General features: G+C 42.8%; 1 protein-coding gene across 6 annotated transcripts in view; it reads left to right on the top strand.

Moving 5' to 3' along the window:
• The window catches only part of CAPSL (calcyphosine like), a 40,003-nt gene extending 23,287 nt beyond the window's left edge, over positions 1–16,716 (top strand). For 4 of the 6 annotated variants that reach the window (XM_029058925.2, XM_029058920.2, XM_029058921.2 and 1 more), the window contains 4 exons: positions 2,033–2,210; positions 3,177–3,386; positions 6,909–7,015; positions 15,575–15,661. In XM_029058925.2, coding sequence (XP_028914758.1) covers positions 2,033–2,210; positions 3,177–3,386; positions 6,909–7,010 — 490 coding nt within the window. In that variant the 3' untranslated portion in view covers positions 7,011–7,015; positions 15,575–15,661. Of the gene's footprint in view, positions 1–2,032; positions 2,211–3,176; positions 3,387–6,908; positions 7,090–15,574 lie in introns of those variants that run through there. The other 2 variants (XM_039911500.1, XM_039911499.1) reach the window with 2 other exon arrangements.
• The last annotated feature ends 1,649 nt before the right edge of the window (positions 16,717–18,365 follow it).

The following is an 18,365-nucleotide window of genomic DNA, read 5'->3' as shown; positions in this document are numbered from 1 at the left end:
GGCACACAGTAAGTGCTTAACAATTAACATTTAAAAGAAAAACGAAACAGGGAGTGACAACCCAGCTCCCCGTGGTTACCATTGTCATTCATTCAATCAATCATATTTACTGAGCCCTTACTGTGTACAGAGCACTGTACTACTCTCTTGGGAGAGTACATTACAACAATAAACAGACACATTCCCTGCCCACGATAAGCTTACAGTCTAGGGGGGAGACAGATTAATATAAATAAATTAATGATATGCACATAAGAGTTCTGGGGGGGATGAACAAAGGGAGCAAGTCAGGACAACACAGAAAGGAAAGTGTTTATTGAGCATCAACTGGGAGCAGAGAACTGAACTGGGTGTCTAGTGTGGGCAGAATGCTGTATTGAGTACAGATCACTGTACTGGTCCCCTATCATGTGGTGAGCACTGTTCTGAGTGAGTGAAAGAGTGAAATATAGTTAGACGAGGCACTCCTTATCCCCATGCATTTTATAATCTAGTGGGAGAGGTTGAAACAAAGTTACTTCAGAAGGGAGGAAAAGGAGATTGGAAAAGTGGATATTCAAATAAATAAGTGCTTAAATAGTAGAATACGTAAAGAAGTGTTATGCTGTCATTTGGGGGTGCAGAAACAGGGAGGTGGTCCAAACAGGCTGAGGGGGTAGGTTGAGAGGGTTTGACTTGTTGAGAAGAAAAATTCACTGGGGATGCTTTCTAGGGGAAGTGGGAGGGTATGACGTAGCAAGAAGAAAAAAATCTTTGGGGATGCCTTCTGGGGGAGGTGGGATTTCAGAAATGCTGTGAAAATGGGAAGAGCTCTGGTTTGCTGGAAACCTTTTTTTTTTAATGGTATTTAAGTGTAGACCCAGTACAAACCACTGAGGTAGATAGAAGATAATTAGGTTGAACACAGTCTCTGTCCCATATGAGGCTCACAGTCTTAATCCCTAATTTACAGATGAGGTAACCAAGGCATTGAGACACTAAGTGACTTGTCCATGGTCACACATCAGGCCCGTGGCGGAGTCCGGATTTGAACTCAGGTTCTCTGATTCCCAGGTCTGTGCTCTTTCTACTAGGTCACTGCAAGTTCCAGGCAGGGAGGAGAGCATAGGCAAGGGGTAAGAGATGGGGGAAATCAAGAAGGAAACCCTCTAGACTGTATGGTCTTTGTTTGCAAAGTTGTGGTATTGTACTCCCCCAAGAGCTAAGTACAGAGTTCTGCACACGGTAAGACTCAATAAATACCATTGACTGATTAACAAGGCACATTTAGAAGGTGAGCTAGAGAAGAACAAGGAGTGTGATCTTGGGTATAATGAGAGAAAAGTGGGTAAGTAAAAAGGAGATACTTGATACAATACCACATGTAAATATTAAGGCCTGTATGGTTTGAAAGCAGTGAAGGTTTACTTGCATATGTCTCAATTTTTTTGAATTCGATGTCTCCTGTGTAAGGGCTAACAACTCACTGTTTGGGTAGGATGTTAACTATTGCTGAGCAGAGCAGGAAAACCAGGACGGGGGCTCACTTTACTAATATTCTGTTGTTGTTCTTCCTTGAAGAATTAATAGTAAATCTTCCAAAATAACTGGGCCATTTGGCTGATAGCCTCCGTCTTTGGGGAAAGGTCACAGGTTGGTTCCGGGAGCTTCTGTTTTCGGTATGCTTCCTCGTGTTGGAAAGTTTGGACAAATAGTCCTTTGCCGGGAGGGGGGTGAGAAGAATCTGAGTCTGTTCATGGTTCAGTGGGAAGACTTGATTCCTGGAAACCTGGGTCCTAATATAATTGATGCTCTATCACAGGCCAGCTGTGTGACCGGGGTAAGTCACCCACCATCTTTTGTCTTAGTTTCCCCATCTATGTAATGAGGCTGAGGTAAACCTGCTCTCCCTACCTCTTAGAGTGTGTCAGTGTGCTTAATAAATGCCATAACTAAATTTTAGGGTTTATTTTCACCACCCCAGGATTTTGGGGTATTTCCTTCTTGAACTCTCTCCCTTGCAAGTTCCTTATTCTTGTTTCTTTTGCCCCAGGGCATTTCGGATCATGGACGATGATAACAGCAAAACCATTGACTTCAAAGAATTCATGAAAGGATTAAATGATTATGCCGTGATGATGGAAAAGGAAGAAGCACAAGAGCTTTTCAATCGGTTCGATCGGGATGGTAACGGGACAATTGATTTTAATGAATTTCTCCTTACGTTAAGAGTAAGTGTCCCCCTAATACTATGCTTTTAGAATTTTGAAATTAGACACACCCTGGTTAGATCTTTTTTTTTGTGTGTGTGTGTGCTTGTACATACATATGTAGCCTCCAGAACCGGAACAGAAAGAACATACTTTTTTTATCCTCTCTTGTATTTTCAGTTCCTTCCAGGGAAGGTTATTTTGGGTTTGAGTGAACTTTGCTTCTCATACAGGGGTAGTCCTTGTGGCTGCCTCTGGCTGCTTCCAGAACTGACGAGAGGTGTATGGAAATATCTACCACCTCTCGAAAACTACCCCCTGGAGGTTTCTTATGGGTTCAAATTCCAGCCTAAATGTCGACGACAATGTACCCAAGTTTCTTAATGGGCTCATTTTCTCCTTGATATCCAGTTTTTTTTTCTTCTAATTTAATGGTATTTGTTATGCACATACTATGCATAACACACTGTACTAAGCACTAGGGTAGGTACAAGATAATCAGGTTGATACAACCTATGTCTCATGTGGGGCTCACAGTCTTTATCCCCATTTTACAGATGAAGTAGTTGAGGCACAAAGAAGTTAAGTGACTTGTCCAAGGTCACACAGCAGACAAGTGGTGGAACAAGGATTAGAACCCAGTTCCCCTGACTCCCAAGCCCATGCTCTTTCCATTAGGCCACACTGCTTCTCATTCCATCACCCATTATGGAAATAGGAGGAAGTACAATTTCATCATTCCTGAATCCCCTCTGTACCCATCGTTTTAGTGGTCTGCAAATCAATCAAAGGTATTTATTGAGCACTTACTGTGTGCAGAGCACTATATTAAGCCCTTGGGAGAGTACAGTACAACAGAGTTGGTAGACACGTTCTCTGTCCAAAATGAACATCCTATTGAAAACAAGCACAGCCTGGGTTTTCATAGTAAGTGGTTTCTATCTCCAAAACTGCTAATTCAGGGGCATCGCTCTCTTATTCCTACAGCCTCCGATGTCTATGGCCAGAAAAGAGGTCATCATGCAGGCCTTCAGAAAGTTAGACAAGACGGGGGATGGGATCATAACGATTGAGGACCTTCGAGGCGTATATAATGGAAAGCACCATCCCAAGTACCAGAATGGAGAATGGACAGAAGAACAAGTGTTTAGGAAATTTCTCGATAACTTCGACTCACCTTATGACAAGGATGGATTGGTAAGTAAAAGAGCGTAAGTTAGAGGGAATATTCTAAATTCTATTTGGTTTCACGGCATTAAACGTGAGGAAGGGCTAAAATGCTAAAGCAAACCTCTATTAAGGGCATATCTTGAACGATCAACAGATAGGAGGCAAGTGATTTTTGTCTTGTTTTCTTAATGAGTGTCTTCACCCCACCAACCAGTTTCCAGCATTCCATGTATATGTACAGAAATAGCTTTGTTACTTGCAATGTTGGTGAATGGGAGTTGCAGATAAATCAAATGTGACAGACGTGTAGGAGTCAGGGCTGCCCACCGTGGGCTTTGCTGTTAGTAGAGTTGTCCTTTTGGTTGGAAGAGGACTGCTGATGATGAGGCTGAATCTAAGTCTGAGTTTCTTGGGAAGAGAATCACTTGCACACCCAGGAGAGCAGCTCAACTAGAGAGGGAAGGTTACTGATCAGATTAGGAGACTCAACGGGAAGCTGTTTTGCTGATTAAAGGAGCAGAACGATAATAACAATAACATTGTTAGTATTTGTTAAGCACTTACTATGTGCTGTTCTAAATGCTGGGGTAGACGCAAGCTAATCAGGTTGGACACAGTCCCGATCCCACATGGGACTCTTAGTCTTAATTTCCATTTTACAGATGAGGTAACTGAGGTATAGAGAAGTTAAGTGACTTACCCTACATCACACAGCAAAGTGGAGAAGCCAGGATTAGAACCCAAGTCCTTCTGACTCTCAGGCCCATGTTCTATCCACTAGGCCACATAATGCTTGGGCAGATGGGTCTTGGGAAGTGCATATCCCCTGGAGAGGACTCAGACACTGGAAACTCCTTCTCCACAAGGAATTAATCCATCAACCAGGATTGCCGAAGTATAGAGGCCCTCAGAGCCTTCTGGCTGAGGTGCCAGATATCAAAGTTATGGCCATATAAAATCTTCCTACACAAAGATGTGTATGTGTGTACAAGGTTTTCCCTGCTACAGTGCTCTTCTGTGTCTGCATTATTGACTTTTTCAATGCTAAACTTTCTTTTCCATAACACTCTGATTTTTGTAGCAGATGCCAAGTTTACTATCAGGCACTCTTCTGTTCTCCCATCTCCTCAACTTCTAAAGTTCTTTGATTTGACTAGAGAGATTAAAAAGCCCATTTAATGACTATTTGCTCTGTCTGCCATAAGATTAATAATGAATCTTTAGTGTGTTAAATCAAGGAGTTTTTTCAGTGAATTAGAAAAGAGTGAGGCCTGGGCCCATGCTCTTTCCACTAGGACACGCTGAAGTGCTGTGGGGCTGAGGATGGGGAGAACATCAAATGCCTAAATATCACAGATCCAAGTTCATGTACAACACAGAAGAGAGGCGGAGCTGGGAAAAGGAAAACTTAATTGGGAAGGCCTCTTGTAGGATTTGTGACTTTAGTCATCCCTTTCAAGCACCTCCTTCCTTCCCTCACCCTCCAAGGGGGTGGGAAATCCTGGAAAAGCAGCAGGAAGAGAGAGAGAGAGAGGAACTAATAGATGTTGGAAAGTCCTGCTCAAGGTTCTTGAAGGTTCTTATTTGAGGTAGAGTCCTGGCTGCCCTAACTCCTGCCACAACCATCCTGCTCCTGCCCCATCTTCCCCATCATTCCCACTGTGGGTCAGTGGCATTGGTGCTGTCCCCCCCTCTTCACTACCAGAGATAACCTGCTCATTTTTTCACATAAAATAGTTAATATATGCAAACCCAAATAATTTCCCCAAATTTTAAATTTAAATGAAATAAAGTAATTCCACCCTCAAAATTATTTTTTTTTTGTTTTCAGCTCTCCAAATCTACACCTTCAATATGAGTAAACTGGGTTCCTACTGAACTATGTGGTAGGGAGGCTTTGTACCATCACTCCTTGACCATCTCATCCCCGGCCGGGTCTGCTAGCTGTGCAAGAGAGCTGAAACCCTTCCTGTAAAGTCAGGGAGTGTTGTGGGGGTTGAGGGGATGAGTGGCGGGTGTGGGGTAGGGGCAGAGGACTGCAGTCCAGGCAGAAGGGCAGCCGGGAGTCAAGTGATCAGAAATTCAGGCTCTCCTCCCCAACCCCGCTGTGGGCAGATGTATACCTGAGGACCTGGCAGGTAAATTTAAAAGAGGAAAGCCTAAAGGACACAGAGGACGAGGAAAGTGGAGGTTTAAGCGAAGGGAGGGGGCCTGTGGCTACTAGCTTTAATGTTGCAAGAGAATCAGAATGTTTATAGATAAGGTGGACACAAAGGCATATGAAAATGGAGCTTGAACATGAACAATTTTTTTAAGGTATTTGTTAAGTGCTTATTATATGCCAGGAAGGGTACTAAGCGCCAGGGTAGATAGAAGCTAATCGAGTTGGACACAATCCATGTCCCACATGGAGTTTTCACAGTTTTTAATCCCCATTTTACTGATGAGGTCACTGAGACCTGGATAAGTTGTGACTTATCTGTTGTGTGACCTTAAGCAGGTAACTGAGCCAGGTTAGAACCCAGGTCTGTCTGATTTCCAGGCCTGTGCTCTATCCACTAGGGCATATTGGATCATATACATATGCTTCATGTATGTTTTATAAACAAAACACCCACAAATCAACCAAACTCAGAACACCAGGCCTCTCAGGACCTACCAGAAGATAGTCCCTTGCCTAGCAGCTAGAAGAGCAATGGAAGTGTTTCTAATTCTTATTTTCCTACAACCAACTTGCAGCAATTCAGTGAATGGTCATCTGTTTATGGATTTTTCAGGAACTTGGCTTTGTCTTTTCCTCTACCTCCTCTGCCTCCTCCACCTCATCCTCTTTTTAACTGCTCATCAGCACTTGAGCTAGATTTGAGTATGAGACCTGAAATTCAAGGTAACCCACTTTTCAAATTGCTAACTTATCAGGTAAAATAATTCCTGGGCAAGAGCCTCTTCACTGGGATGGGTTTATGATTCATTTAAATCTTTCCAAGAAATGTGCTTTTCCTGAGGAAGGGCAATTTGACTTCCCTCTGAATTTCTAGTGAGGTAACCAGGAAAGCTCTTTTGAAATAAGAAGGAGAAATGTCTATCTGTTTCTGAGTTCTCAGACCTGAAAGCCAACCTTTCCAATACAGAAAATCCCTCTCCTATACCCATAGTGACATAGTCATGTGCTGTTGATTTTGACACCTAATGCCAAGAATAGACTGTAGCAATCAAGCTAAATAGTCTTGTTTTGACTCTCCCTTGTGCCTCTTAAACAAATGAGGGTTTGATTCTGAAGTCAGGTGAAACCTTTTTCTCTTTATCTTGGTTGGTTTGGAAATTTTATGATTTTCTACAAGGCTTCCTCCTCGTGGAAAGGAAGTTTTATTTTCCCTGCAACTCTTGCTCTCAACCCCCGGGCTTGTTTTACTTCAGGTCCGTTTCTCAGGTGGGCCAAAAATCTCTGAATGTCACTGACTTTAATTTGACTTCCATTTCCAGGGCCCTAGTGACTGAAGGATGGCGAATGAAGGTTTTCCTTCTCTGTTTGAAACTGTTCTGTTCTAGGTGACGCCTGAAGAATTCATGAACTACTACGCGGGAGTCAGCGCCTCGATAGACACCGACGTCTATTTTATCATCATGATGAGAACGGCTTGGAAACTCTAGGCAATGTAGGAATTAGGGGACTCAAGGCCTTGTTTCCGGCTGCTTCACTGCATGTGATTAAACACAGGCTCAACCCTGAGATCATGCTTTGCTTTATCATCCATTCCCAAGTCAGTTAATCTGCAGTACTTTTCATCAGTGATATTTCATTGAGTGTTTACTGTGTGCAGAGCATTGTACAAATCACTGTACAATACAACATAACTTATTGAGCACACTTCAGGTGCATGTCCTAAAAGCTTGGTGGACTTGAAAAAAAAATACAAAAGGAAGTTCCTGCTCTCCCAGGCTTAAAATCTAATGATTTTGTTTGTGTTCTCAGGACTGAGATTTAGCCTTTTAAGAAAACCACCTTCTTCTCACTTATGCTGACACGGTTCAGATACTATTCAATCTCAGATGTGACAGTAGGCTGGTTATGGCTCACTGTCAGTGTACTGATGGCAAGAAACTGTGCATTAGAAACCTCCAGAGGTATCCTCGCTGCTTTTGTCATCTCTAAAGAAGGCATGTATCAATCCATCAGCGGTATTTATTGAATGCTCACCTTGTGATGAGCCTTATGCGTTTAAGAATACAATAGAGTGTAGGTGGAAACGATCCCACTGGACAAGGCACTTTGTATTATTCAACCATATTTATTGAGTGCTTACTATGTGCAGAACACTATGCTGAGCGCTCGGGTGAGTACAATACAACAAACACATTCCCTGCCCATAATGAGCTTACAGGCCTGAGTGGGGATTGTAAAGATTTTAAGTACTCAACAGCTTTTTGAAGGAAGATTTTTCCCTTGGTACTAAGGTGTCTGAAAAGAGCCTACAGGCCCCCTATTGCACTGTGAAAGATGAGTGCCTCAACCTTTAATGTTTTGTAGAAAAATGTCATTGCTCTGTAGTCATCTCTCTCCCTGTGTGGTTTGGGTGGGTCTGAGACCAACAAACAGAATTGATTAATGTTTGTTCTGCAGAAAATTCTCCTATTGCTCCATCAAAGCTCCCTTTTAGAGTTGAGCAAGAGTTCTTGTTTGCTGAGTTACTGAGGTCTTATTTTGGAGCTGTTTAGTGAAGCTATTTATTTTTGGAGATAGCTGAGAGTCTCACTGTTTCTTTCTGAAGAACAAATATGGCTGGCTGGGGGGGAGGTTGATTTAGGATTCTCCATCTTAGTCCAGGAAGTAGTCTTCTGATGGCCTGTGAAGTTGATCTGGAGTTTGTGTGATGTTTCTGTCACTCTTGAGGTTAGATCGCCAGCTTGTAGCCTGTGAGGCTTCATGCTACTATGGCCACAGATTGCCCCAAGAGTTTACTGCCCTCTTCCCATGACTCTTGGATTTGGAACTCCTGAAAGGTATGGGAAGCACTTGGGGATCAGCTAGCATGGGCCTGGGAGATAGGTCGTGGGTTCTAACCCTGGCTCCAACATTTTTTTCCTGTGTGACCTCGGGCTTGTCAATTCACTTTTCTGGGCCTCAGTTACCTCATCCAGAAAATGCAGAGATAGTAAAGTGCTTGACAAAAATTATGTCAAGAAAATATTATTATTTAGCCATTCCTGCATCCTCAGGGCTGAATGCTCAAGTTTGGAGAATGCCACATTCTTCAGCAGTGTGGCCTAGTGGAAAGAGTCTGGGAGTCAGAGGGTCCTATTCCTGTCTCTACCACTTGTCTGCTGTGTGACCTTGGACAAGTCACTTTGTTTCTCTGTGCCTCAGTTCCCTCATCTGTAAAATGAGGTGCAATATCTGTGCTGCCTCCTATTTAGACTGAGTCCCTTGTGGGAGAGTCCCTTGTGGGACCTGACTACATTGTACCTGCCCCAGCACCTAGTAAGCGCTTAACAAATACCAACAATATTATTATTATTACCCAGCACTTAGAACAGTGCTTGGCACCTAGTAAGCGCTTAACAAATACCAACATTATTATTATTATTACCCAGCACTTAGAACAGTGCTTAGCACATAGTAAGCACTTAACAAAAGCCACAATTTTTATTACTGCTATCGCTCCGTAACTGTAATAGAAATGCTGATTGCTCAGGCCCAACCTTTGTTTTAAATAGGTAATGAGTATTCACTTTGTAAAAGTTTCAGTAGCACCAGAAGTTGTACAACAGAATCATCAAATGGCATTTGAGTACTTTGTGCAGAGCACTGTACTAAGTGCTTGGGAGAGTACAATACAACAGAGTTGGTAGGCGTGTTCCCTGCCCTTGAACTAGGAAGTTCCACCTATGAATTACTGAGGAACAAGTTCCAGATTGGGCCATCAATCAGGGGTGTTAATAGTAATAATAATGTTGGTATTTAAGCGCTTACTACGTGCAGAGCGCTGTTCTAAGCGCTGGGGTAGATACAGGGTAATCAGGTTGTCCCACGTGAGGCTCACAGTTAATCCCCATTTTACAGATGAGGTAACTGAGGCACAGAGAAGTTAAGTGACCTGCCCACAGTCACACAGCTGACAAGTGGCAGAGCCGGATTCAGACCCGTGACCTCTGACTCCCAAGCCCGGGCTCCTTCTCTTAGCCACGCTGCTAAGTGCCAGTTCCGTTCCAAGCACTGTAATAATAAAAATAATGGTATTTAAGTGCTTACTATGTGCCAAGCACTGTACTAAATGTTGGGGTAGGTATGATAATCAGGATGGACACAATCCCTGTCCCTTATGGAGCTCACAGTCTTAATCCCCATTTTACAGATGAAGTAACTGAGGCACAGGAAAGTTAAATGACTTGCCCAAGGTAACAAAACAGACAAGTCACACAGCTGGGATTAGAACCCAGAACCTTCTGACTCCCAGGTCCATGCTCTATCCACTAGACCACCCTGCTTGGGTTGTGAGTTCAACAGAAGCAAGACAGATGCACCCTGCCCTTATGGAGCTAATGACCCAGTGGGGAATACAGATGAGAACTGATTGCAAATAGCAGGAAAAGGAGGAGGAACAAGGATAGAGCAGGAGTACATCAGGACAAAATACCTGAGTAACGATCTCTCTGATTCTCCTGCTCTACTTTCCTCAGCAGCTTCTCTGTGGTTGGGCTGTCCACTCATACCTTCCTGGGAGCTCACTCTGATAAATCCTCAACTTCCTTAATAATAATAATTGTGGTAGGGAGTGTTTATCATGTGCCAGGCACTGTACTAAGCGCTGCGGTACATACAAGGTAATGGGGTTGGACACAGTCTTAATCCCCTTTTACAGATGAGGGAGATGAGACCCAGTGAAGTGACTTTCCCAAGGTCACACAGCAGGTAAGCAGCAGATCTGGGATTAGAGCCCAGGTTCTTCTGACTCTCAAGCCCATGCTCTATCCACTAGGCCATGCTGCTTTGTGTGGTTGTTTCCCTGATGTCATCAAGACGGTGACTCAAGCAAAAGAGTTTTCCCTCCTGAGGAGTGAGTTGTTTATCTGTTCTGGAAACTTCTGGGCCTTTCCCTCTCATTTATGTGTGGGGCCAGTCTGCCAGCCCATCACAGCCCACCCAAAGCAAATGAGCTCGTGAGTAGATCGGGGCACTGCCAGCTTGGTTCTAGGCATAGGACATAAGTGCCAACTTTTTATTTAGCCTGCATGATGTAAAGAGGCCAGGATTTTAGGTGGTTTGGGAATCAGTGGTATTTATCGAGCGCTTACTGTGTGCAGAGCACTGTACTACTAAGCCCTTGGGACAGTACAATGTAACAGAACCGGTAGACATATTCCCTGCCCACAGGAGCTTACAGTCTAGAGGAACAGGGAAGGGTAGAGTTCAAAGAGCTAATGGGCCACAGAGCTACCCATGGGAGTCTTCTCATTCCTGATTGAAAACTCCCATGTCTTGTCAGAGACCAGGGAGGAGTGAGACTGAGAGTACAGTTTAAAAAGCTCTGGGGGGCGGGGGCACCATCGTCCCTGGGCCCCCACAGATTTAGGACCTTAGGTCTAGTGTTTGGAAAGCCCTGTGGTGGTCATTGCTGGGAGCTCCTTGACCTGGCCCACTGCTGGCTAGATTGAGCTACCCAGAGGATGAGGAAGAAGCAGGAGATATCAACTTCATCTTCTTTAAAAGGGTTTTCTGTGTATTGGGGCCAAGGGGTATCTCTATCAGATTTCAGCTCAGCAGGGGTTTGGTGCTGCTTTGATGGAATGAAGCCACTTCCCTGAAACGAAGCAGGCAGGCCTACCAATCGGGTTCCTAGTAGAATCAGATACTGAGTTCTAAACCCAAAGGATGAGAGAGAAGTTAGTGATTGTTCTCAATTGCCCCAGTCTTTTTTGAAAATTTGGGCTTTTTATTGTTTATTCATGATTGAGGTTGTTTAAATTACATCCTTTTTCTGAACAGCCTCAAGCCACAAGTTCAGAAAATATTCAAATAAACTACTGGGGGAAAAAAAAAAAAACCCAGCCATGGAGCCTACCCGGAGGTCTACACAGACACAATATTTAACCAAGGGAGTAGTTACTTAAACAACACAAACTAGTGGTCATATGTTGTCACCCTACCGAAGCAGCTGGCTGCTCGGCAAATGTGAGGGTCTGGGACTTAGCCAGGCAAGAACACTAGATCCCCTCCCCTGCCCTGCCAAGAATCAGCCTGGGAATTATTGGATGAGTCCTTGACCACTTCAAGGATGCAGGAAAGAGCAGGATCTCTGAGACGACCCAGGTCCAGACCATTTCAGAACCTCTTAGGTGACTCTAGCCCAGCAGTGCAAACTGAACTGTGGAGGAATTGGTGTGATTTGAGAACTGTCCTCCAGCTCCAACTCTGTGGTCTGAAGGGATAAGATTGAATGTTTCTGCCTCATCAACTGGATTACTGAGCATAACCAACCTGGTGTCCTGAAAATACCATTTAAGTTGTAGATGGCAATTTGAAAGCCAACTGCTTGGTCCTGGTTGTTTCTGAAGCAGTGATTCCTAGCATGCACAACATGCACCCTGGAGGTGGTGCTGAAGGTACCCATTGCTGACATCTTGGACTTTTGGTGACCAAGGAGAGCAGTAATTGATGTAAATTAAAGAAAAACTCCATGGACACTAGAAAAGCACAATTTGTCCAAGATTTCCTCCTAACTCAGGATGGAAATAATTTCAGTAAGAGGGATTGCAGTCCCCTTAGACTGGAATCTGCAATTATTGAGGTATTTGTTAAGCATCTACTATGTGCCAAGCATTGTATTAGGCCCACATGGGGCTTACAGTTTCAGCTGGTCTGTGAGGAGGAGAGTTGAGAAACTATATGGGAAATTAAATTGGTGCAGACACCCAATCTAGAACATTCAAGATAATTTCAGCAAATATCAGGGCATCCATGACTGTGGCTATTTACTTTTCATTTTGCCACTTCAGTTTTTTCCAGAGTTTAAGTTGTGAAAAACCCGAAGTGGAAAGTGGGCTGGCTGTATTTCCAATAACTAAATAGCAGCTGTGATCTGCTGTGCTGGTGCTGGTGTTTAATCAGGTGCAGTGAAAAGTGTTCCTTTAAGCAACTTCATCCACGGTTGTGTGTGTTTCCAATATTAACTTTATAAAATTCTACTAACACTCCTCCAGGCAATATACCTTTCTGAAACAAATATTTCTTTGGATGCAGGGTGAAAACTTTCACCATTTACCAAGTTGGAGAATAAATTATTATTTCTGGATTATTTTTCTTTCTTAACCGTTCCCACAAAAGAGGAATGTGCTGCCTGCCCCAGCGAGATTGTTTTTAATGCTAGAACTCTGAGCATGTTTATCATTTGAAGGAAAAAGTTATCAAGAGTGGGAGGCAAAATGAAAGGATTCTGTTTTTGAGTGCTGTTAGAAAGTCAAATCAGGCCAGGTGAAAAAGGGCCTCCCTGAAACAGCTGCCCACTTGAATCCTTAGCTTTGAAAGGTGGCTGCTTGTGTTTTTAAATAAGAAAAAAACAACACAGAATCAATAGAACGAACACCTTTTGATCTTTAAAGTACTGTTAAGGGAGGGACTCCTGGTGAGATGTTTAATGCGCAAATTAATGACTCTGGACTGTGAGAGAAGCACACATGGGTTTGGTTTATGGAGCCTTCACAGTTAATGTGGTGAGAGGCTGTGGTGAAACAGCCCATCTCGGTGTGAAGCCTGCTTGCCTTTCCTCCTCCCTCATCCTCACACCTGCCTCAGAAACTCTTTTCTCCTTTGAAAGAGGCTGGAAGATACGGTGGGGGAAAAGAGCCCGACTGAAAATGGGCTCAGACCAGTTTCCAAAGTAACCGACAGAAAGGTACATTGTTCTGGGGGGAAAAAAATCTATCAACACAATTGACTCTTTCCTTTCCGCAGCAGAATTTGGAAGATGATTCATCACCCACTAAAAGTGCTTTCTTTTCCTAGCAGACAGACCAACATAGAGCTGCCTTGGAAAAACTCTAATAAAGTTTCTGTATTTACAAACACATACAGTAAGTATTACTCCACGGCATGCATTCCTCAAAGCTAGCAGGTTCGTCGTAAAGCTCCTGATCCGGCTGGCCCTCCAAAGACTCAAACCAACCCCCACATAAATGGACCTGCTTCACCGCTACTCACTTGAGATGAAGTAGGCCTTTTTGTTAGACCCAATAACAGATCTGACCAGCTATCCAGCGTGACCTACTCCGGGGCCCGAGGATTGAAGCAAATTTGTGAAATGAAGGAACAAGATGGAACATCTCTCTCTTTCGTCTCTCTCCCTTTTTACCCTTTAGACTAAATTTTCCTTCAGTAGTTTAGGATCCGTGGACAACTTCATGACCTGCCTGTGGGCTTTAAAGAGCAACTGACCCAGAAAGCTGGAGCCACTATGCGGCCTTGTTCTGGGTGAGAAAAGACAGTCTAAGTCACACACGCAGAAAGAGACGTTTGGGTCCAACCCTTGCAGAGTCCCCCTTTCTGAATGATACAAATGCCTGTTCTTCACATCTGGAGGAAAAACCCAAACACTGGTTCAGCTATAAGTTACCTACTTGAGCAGAAGCTGACCCAATCAGGATACACTTGAACATGTAGCCCAGATGACTCGTGTTGCCCTAGAAGAATAGTAACTGAGTGGTCAGTGAGCTTCCAAGTCAAGTAAGTGAGTCTTTCACTATAATAGCGCTCAAGAAAGCCAAGAAGGCAGGAAGCAGAGATGCCAATTACCTTTTTTTAATGGTATTTCCTGGGTGATTACTATGCGCCGAGCCCTGCACTAAGTACTGCAGGAGACAAGATGATTGGATAGAGTTCTTGTCCCACATGGGGCTCAGTCTTTATCCTCATTTTACTGATGAGGCAACTGAGGCACAGAGAAGTTAAGTGACTTGCTCAAATTCACATAGCATACAAGTGGTAGAGCTGGGATTAGAACCCAGGTCCTCTGATTCCCAGGACTGTGCATGCTGGTTCTCTAGCTTCTCTACCTTATTTGAGCAATGACATAGAGGTCACAGTTTTGTGACTGCATTCGGCCTGTTTAATATGTATCTACCTCAGCATTTTGGTGCTTGATACAAAGTAAGCGCTTGACAAAAACCTTAAAAAATTGCGTCATGCACGCCTGACTCCCTGTCTGTCCATAAGATTTCCAAGAGTTTATGGGAATTCCAAATAGGCCGAATAGCTTGATAGGAGTGCATAATGAATTATTTCACAATGGATGGACTGAGCCAGGAATCCATTGAGTAGTTCCCTGTTTAAAATTATGATTTTTTTTTTATATTCAATTTGACATTCTCACAGAATGTACTGGATCTCTGTTGTAATTTTCAGGGAATTGTTTAGCTCATGGACTTTGAAGATGTAAAAAGTCCACAGTAGGACTGTTCTTAAGATGCTGTGAAAATAGATCTTTATGGAAAATAGATCTTTTCCAGATCTTTATGACATTTATTTTAAAATATGATATATTGTTGTGGAACACAAAACAATTATGCTTAATTGTGCTTAACTAGTAGCCCCTGACATTGTCAATTATCCAGGTGATATATTCACATATAATATACTTGCATTCACCATATGCATGATTGAATCTAGTAACTCTTTCATGTCTCTGTTATTCATAATTATTTTGGCATCTGGCATTAATGTTGCTTACAATGTGTTCCAGTGAGGACATTTCTGATAGAGGAAATTTTAACCAACTAAAGAAGTTTAAGGCACCAACTATTTGACTGTGAAGAATTAACTGTTTTTATAGCAGCAGTTTGAAGTATTTCCAAATGTATTTCCTCTCCCAAATGTACTGCACAACAAGACTCTGAGGAATGGAAATGAAATTATTTTGGAATGATTTTTAACTCTTGGTTTTGCAATCTTTGGGTTGTTGATTTTTCTATTGCAAAGGATACTGTGCTATTTAAATCAAACTTTCTCATGGGTGATTAAGATCCACACTTGCTATCTATTCTAAAATCTAGATTTGAATTTGTGACAACTACCTGGCTTTACCCAAAAGGTAATGTATCTGACATCCGAATTTTCGGGCTGGGATTTGGAGCCTTTTAGGAGGTCTTTGGCCCTTTTAGCTTTTTTTTTTCCTTCAGTCATATTGACAATGTCTCTCTTCCTCTTTCTTTTGCTGTGCATTTAGGTTTCAAAAGAAGAGTTTTTGGAGTATTACTCTGGCGTCAGTGCTTCCATCGATTCTGATGTCTATTTCATTTTAATGATGACGAACTCCTGGAATTTATAACTTTGACTAGTGCTGCTTCTTTGGGGAATCTGGAATTGAACACCAGTGGGGTAGTTTTGAAAGCGATACAAAGAACTAATTTGGAGATGTAAACGAGCAAAATTTTCTGATTTGGAATTGGTCAAATGGAAGTGACCAGCCTGTTCCCACATGTTTTACCAACATCTCAAAAAAATGTTATTAGACGAAGGCAGAGAACCAGCTTGAAATGTCAGTTATTTCTACATTTGGACCCAATCTGTCATGAGCAGTTGCCTGCTACTTGTGCCCAGATTTCTCCCAGAAAATGCAACTGTATCTCAGCTCCCATCCCACAATCACTTCAGGTTTTCCTCCCTTTGAGGCCTATGGGATTCAGTGGCCAGAAGAACCAAGGGGTGGGGGTGACATATATCTATCTGATTAACAGTCTGCCCTTGGCGCATTTCTAAAAACCCCTTTCTGGTGGGTGGGGGGGCTTTATGGGTCCCAGGCTATCTGTGGGGGATGAGGAGGCCCCATAGAAGAGTTAACACCAGTGGATAATTGAATGGTCTCCAGAACCAACACTCAGCTTCATCAGTTCCATCAATCACAATGGAATTTATAATACTTACTATGGGCCGAGCACTGTACTAAGCGCTTGGGAGAGTAAGTACAGCAGAATTGATAGACAAGATCCCTACCTACACCGAGTTTATAGGTCAGCTCAATCTGCCTGGCTTGGAGAGTCCATCTTGTTGCCCTGGTCTTCTCCAACATGCTTGTGTGACAGAGATAATTTAGCCTTTGTCATCACCCCCTTCTCCTCCAACCCCTGTTACTCCAATAACAAACAAGACCATGCCTTCCCCCATTGCTTAGATGCCTCCATGAATCCCTGCAGTTTTACTCAATAGTTGGGCTCAGCTTGTAATTTTCAAAACTTTCCATTCATTCAAAAATGATTTACAATACAATGTTCAACCTAGTTTTAAGGTAATAATAATAATTGAAATGCTTTTAAGCAATTACAAGGCAGTCATTTGGGGACACCTTATAATTAAATTTAGCTTCATTTTCTGTGGTTCTTTCACATTGTTTTCCTTTGCTGGGGAAGTGTTGGCATTGATTTCTAAGCAGTCATAATAATGATAATACTATTTAAGTGCTTACTATATGCACCAAGCACAATCCTATATGCTGGAGTAGATACAAGTTAATCAGGTCAGGCACAGTTCCTGGCCACATGAGACTCAGTTTGATGAGGGAGACCAGGTATTTAATCCCTATTTTACAGATGAAGAAACAGGCACAGAGAAGTGAAGTGACTTTTCCCGAGGTCAAACAGCAGATAAGTGGAGGAACTGGGACTAGAACCCAGGTCCTCTGACTCCCAGGCCTGTGCTCTTTCCACTAGGCAATGCTGCTTCTCATATATAATCTACCTATGAGTTTCCTTATCTGCAAGCAGTTAACCATTACTTTCCTTCAGGGGCAAAAATTTGTGAAAGAGAACTACTAATTTAATGGGTTGCCCCTTGAGATTCCCATCACCTTTATCCTTGATGGTCTTTAGTGAGAGTTTCCTCTGTGCAGAGCATGATACTGAGCCCTCGGAAGATAGAAGAAATGGTATCTGCCCTCAAGAGGCTTATACTCTAATCAGTTACCTTTTGAGCACATACTATGTGCAGAGAGCACTGTACTAAGTTCTTGGGAGAGTACAATATGAAAGTTAGCAGACACCTTTCCTGTCCATAATGAGTTTACAGTCTAGAGTGGGGAGACAATAATTTAATAAATCTAATAAAGGAAACTGGCAGACATCTCACTGTATAGAACTGAGTAGATATACCATTCTGGCCATTATACTCATTAAAAAAGTCAAAGCCCTCAAATCCAAACAGTGGAATTGAATTCAATTATCGTGGCCATCTTTCGAGTTCCCTTTTCCTTCTTTCTAATCATGGCTTCCTCTTTCCCTTTTTAGCTTTCCTGTGTAGTTTGCAGCAGGGTAGAAAGGGGGCACATGAATTTTTAATGCTTTCTGAAACTTACACATTATCTGACAATTGTCCTTCTTGCATTGTTCCTTCTTGCATGTGGTGTTTGGTTTTTCTTTTTACAAGAATTGCTCTAAAAATCACAAAACCCGAGGGATGGTAGGCACACAGAAGCAGCAAGTGGAGTATGACCCCTCCTGTTGTTTGTTCTCTTTTTGGACTACATTGTCCCTGCTCTGGTTTGCCCTGGGAGATGGAGGCTTCTGGGAAAGTGTCATTCTACCCCTCACCCAAATGCCTGTACCTCTAGGCTTCAGCTCATGTAGACTCCACCTATTTAAAATTTGCTTTTCATTTTCCCACTCACTGCAATTGGAACCATTTTTTATTAATGTTCTTTGTTAAGAAATCACTGTGTCAAGCACTGTTCTAAGTACTGGGGTAGGTACAAGTTTATCAAGTTGATAATGATGGTATTTGTGGAGAGCTTTTGGAGCTCTTGCAGGCATTGTAGTAAGCACTGGAGTGGTTACAGTTAAATCGAGTTGGACAGGGACTGTTTGTCCTACTTGGACCTCATAGTCTATATTGAAGGGAGGAGGATTTAGTCCTCATTTTACTGATGAGGGAACTGTGGCATGGAGAAGTTAAGTAACTAACACAAAGTCACAGGGCAAAACTGGCAGAGCTGGGATTAGAACCCAGGTCCGTCTAACTCCCAAGCC

Source organism: Ornithorhynchus anatinus, chromosome 3, assembly GCF_004115215.2.
Source record: "Ornithorhynchus anatinus isolate Pmale09 chromosome 3, mOrnAna1.pri.v4, whole genome shotgun sequence".
Taxonomy (NCBI): domain Eukaryota; kingdom Metazoa; phylum Chordata; class Mammalia; order Monotremata; family Ornithorhynchidae; genus Ornithorhynchus; species Ornithorhynchus anatinus.
The sequence above is the reverse complement of the archived record's forward strand: the minus strand, read 5'-3'. Positions and strand labels throughout refer to the sequence as shown.